This window comes from Anastrepha ludens, chromosome 5, assembly GCF_028408465.1.
Source record: "Anastrepha ludens isolate Willacy chromosome 5, idAnaLude1.1, whole genome shotgun sequence".
NCBI lineage: Eukaryota > Metazoa > Arthropoda > Insecta > Diptera > Tephritidae > Anastrepha > Anastrepha ludens.
The window spans coordinates 66,194,183-66,195,300 of record NC_071501.1 but is presented as its reverse complement, the minus strand read 5'-3'; the positions used below and the strand labels follow the sequence as shown (position 1 = coordinate 66,195,300).

The following is a 1,118-nucleotide window of genomic DNA, read 5'->3' as shown; positions in this document are numbered from 1 at the left end:
TGTGAACAGTTGTTGTCATACAATCAACTATGGCCAACTTCAAGTGACATATAATTTCTTTCCTGTTGAAATTTTGACAAATCAACAACTTAAAAATGGTACGGGCTGAATAAATCGAAATTTTGCATTAAAATCCTAACTAGAAGTGAAATTTAATTAAGTTCGAAATGTAGTTTGAAGTTCAGTTATTGGTATAGCTGCAAAATTATTTTAATTTGAAACTTATTAATAATTAATTAATCGACTTGATTGCTTACATACACTTAAATCGTTTCTAATACAGTGAATAATGTTTTCGTATATTCATTTACAGGCCAAACGCACTAAGAAGGTTGGAATCGTGGGTAAATATGGTACCCGTTATGGTGCTTCGCTTCGTAAAATGGTGAAAAAGATGGAAGTGACGCAACATTCCAAATACACCTGTACTTTCTGCGGCAAGGTAAGTTCACTTGAAACTTTAGAATTGTTTTATTAAAATACTAAATCTGTTTAATCGTATTTTATATTATAGGACTCAATGAAGCGTGCTTGCGTTGGTATCTGGTCCTGCAAACGGTGCAAGCGTGTAGTTGCCGGTGGTGCATGGGTGTACTCGACCACTGCTGCCGCATCTGTCCGCTCAGCTGTTCGTCGTTTGCGCGAAACCAAGGAACAATAAGTTCCATCGTAAAATATAAACAATTTCTGCAGATAAATGTATAAGAATGTATAATTTACTGTGAAATTGTCTCGGGTATACCAAATTTATTTTTGGTTGTGTTGTTTGGCCGTCGGCATAGGGACATGCTTGTACAAGGATAAAGGCGAAAAAATAATAAATTTTTTAAGAAACGAAAAACAAAAATGAAGTGTTGTGATGTTGTTTGTGAAAAATGTGCATTAAAATCTGAAGCTGCACCAAGGTCAGTGGTGTTGTTTATTTTAAAGACTTGTAGGCGTGTATGCGAATGCGCCAAATATGGGTCTGGCGCTTGGCGAAATGAATGCACAGCATCAGTTGTGCTACGTTATCGAAACTAGCTGGATTTATATTCGACCACGAACTGGCCACTCCGAATGCATTTCTCAAATATTTATGTTGCAAAAACGTTCAATTTGTTCAATCCTGCGGTCTT

At 36.2% G+C, this 1,118-nt stretch overlaps 1 protein-coding gene across 1 annotated transcript; it reads left to right on the top strand.

Annotated features, from left to right (window-relative positions):
- On the top strand, positions 1-909 carry LOC128864294 (60S ribosomal protein L37a). Its single transcript, XM_054103890.1, has 3 exons — positions 1-98; positions 314-442; positions 515-909. The coding sequence occupies exons 1-3, from the start codon at positions 96-98 to the stop codon at positions 659-661; spliced, it is 279 nt and encodes a 92-aa protein (XP_053959865.1). The 5' UTR covers positions 1-95; the 3' UTR covers positions 662-909.
- The last annotated feature ends 209 nt before the right edge of the window (positions 910-1,118 follow it).

What these genes read in the sequence shown, in the direction of transcription:
- LOC128864294 (XM_054103890.1), top strand. An exon ending in CCTGTACTTTCTGCGGCAAG is followed by an intron (nt 443 to 514) that starts GTAAGTTCACTT and finishes TTTATATTATAG; the next exon opens with GACTCAATGAAGCGTGCTTG.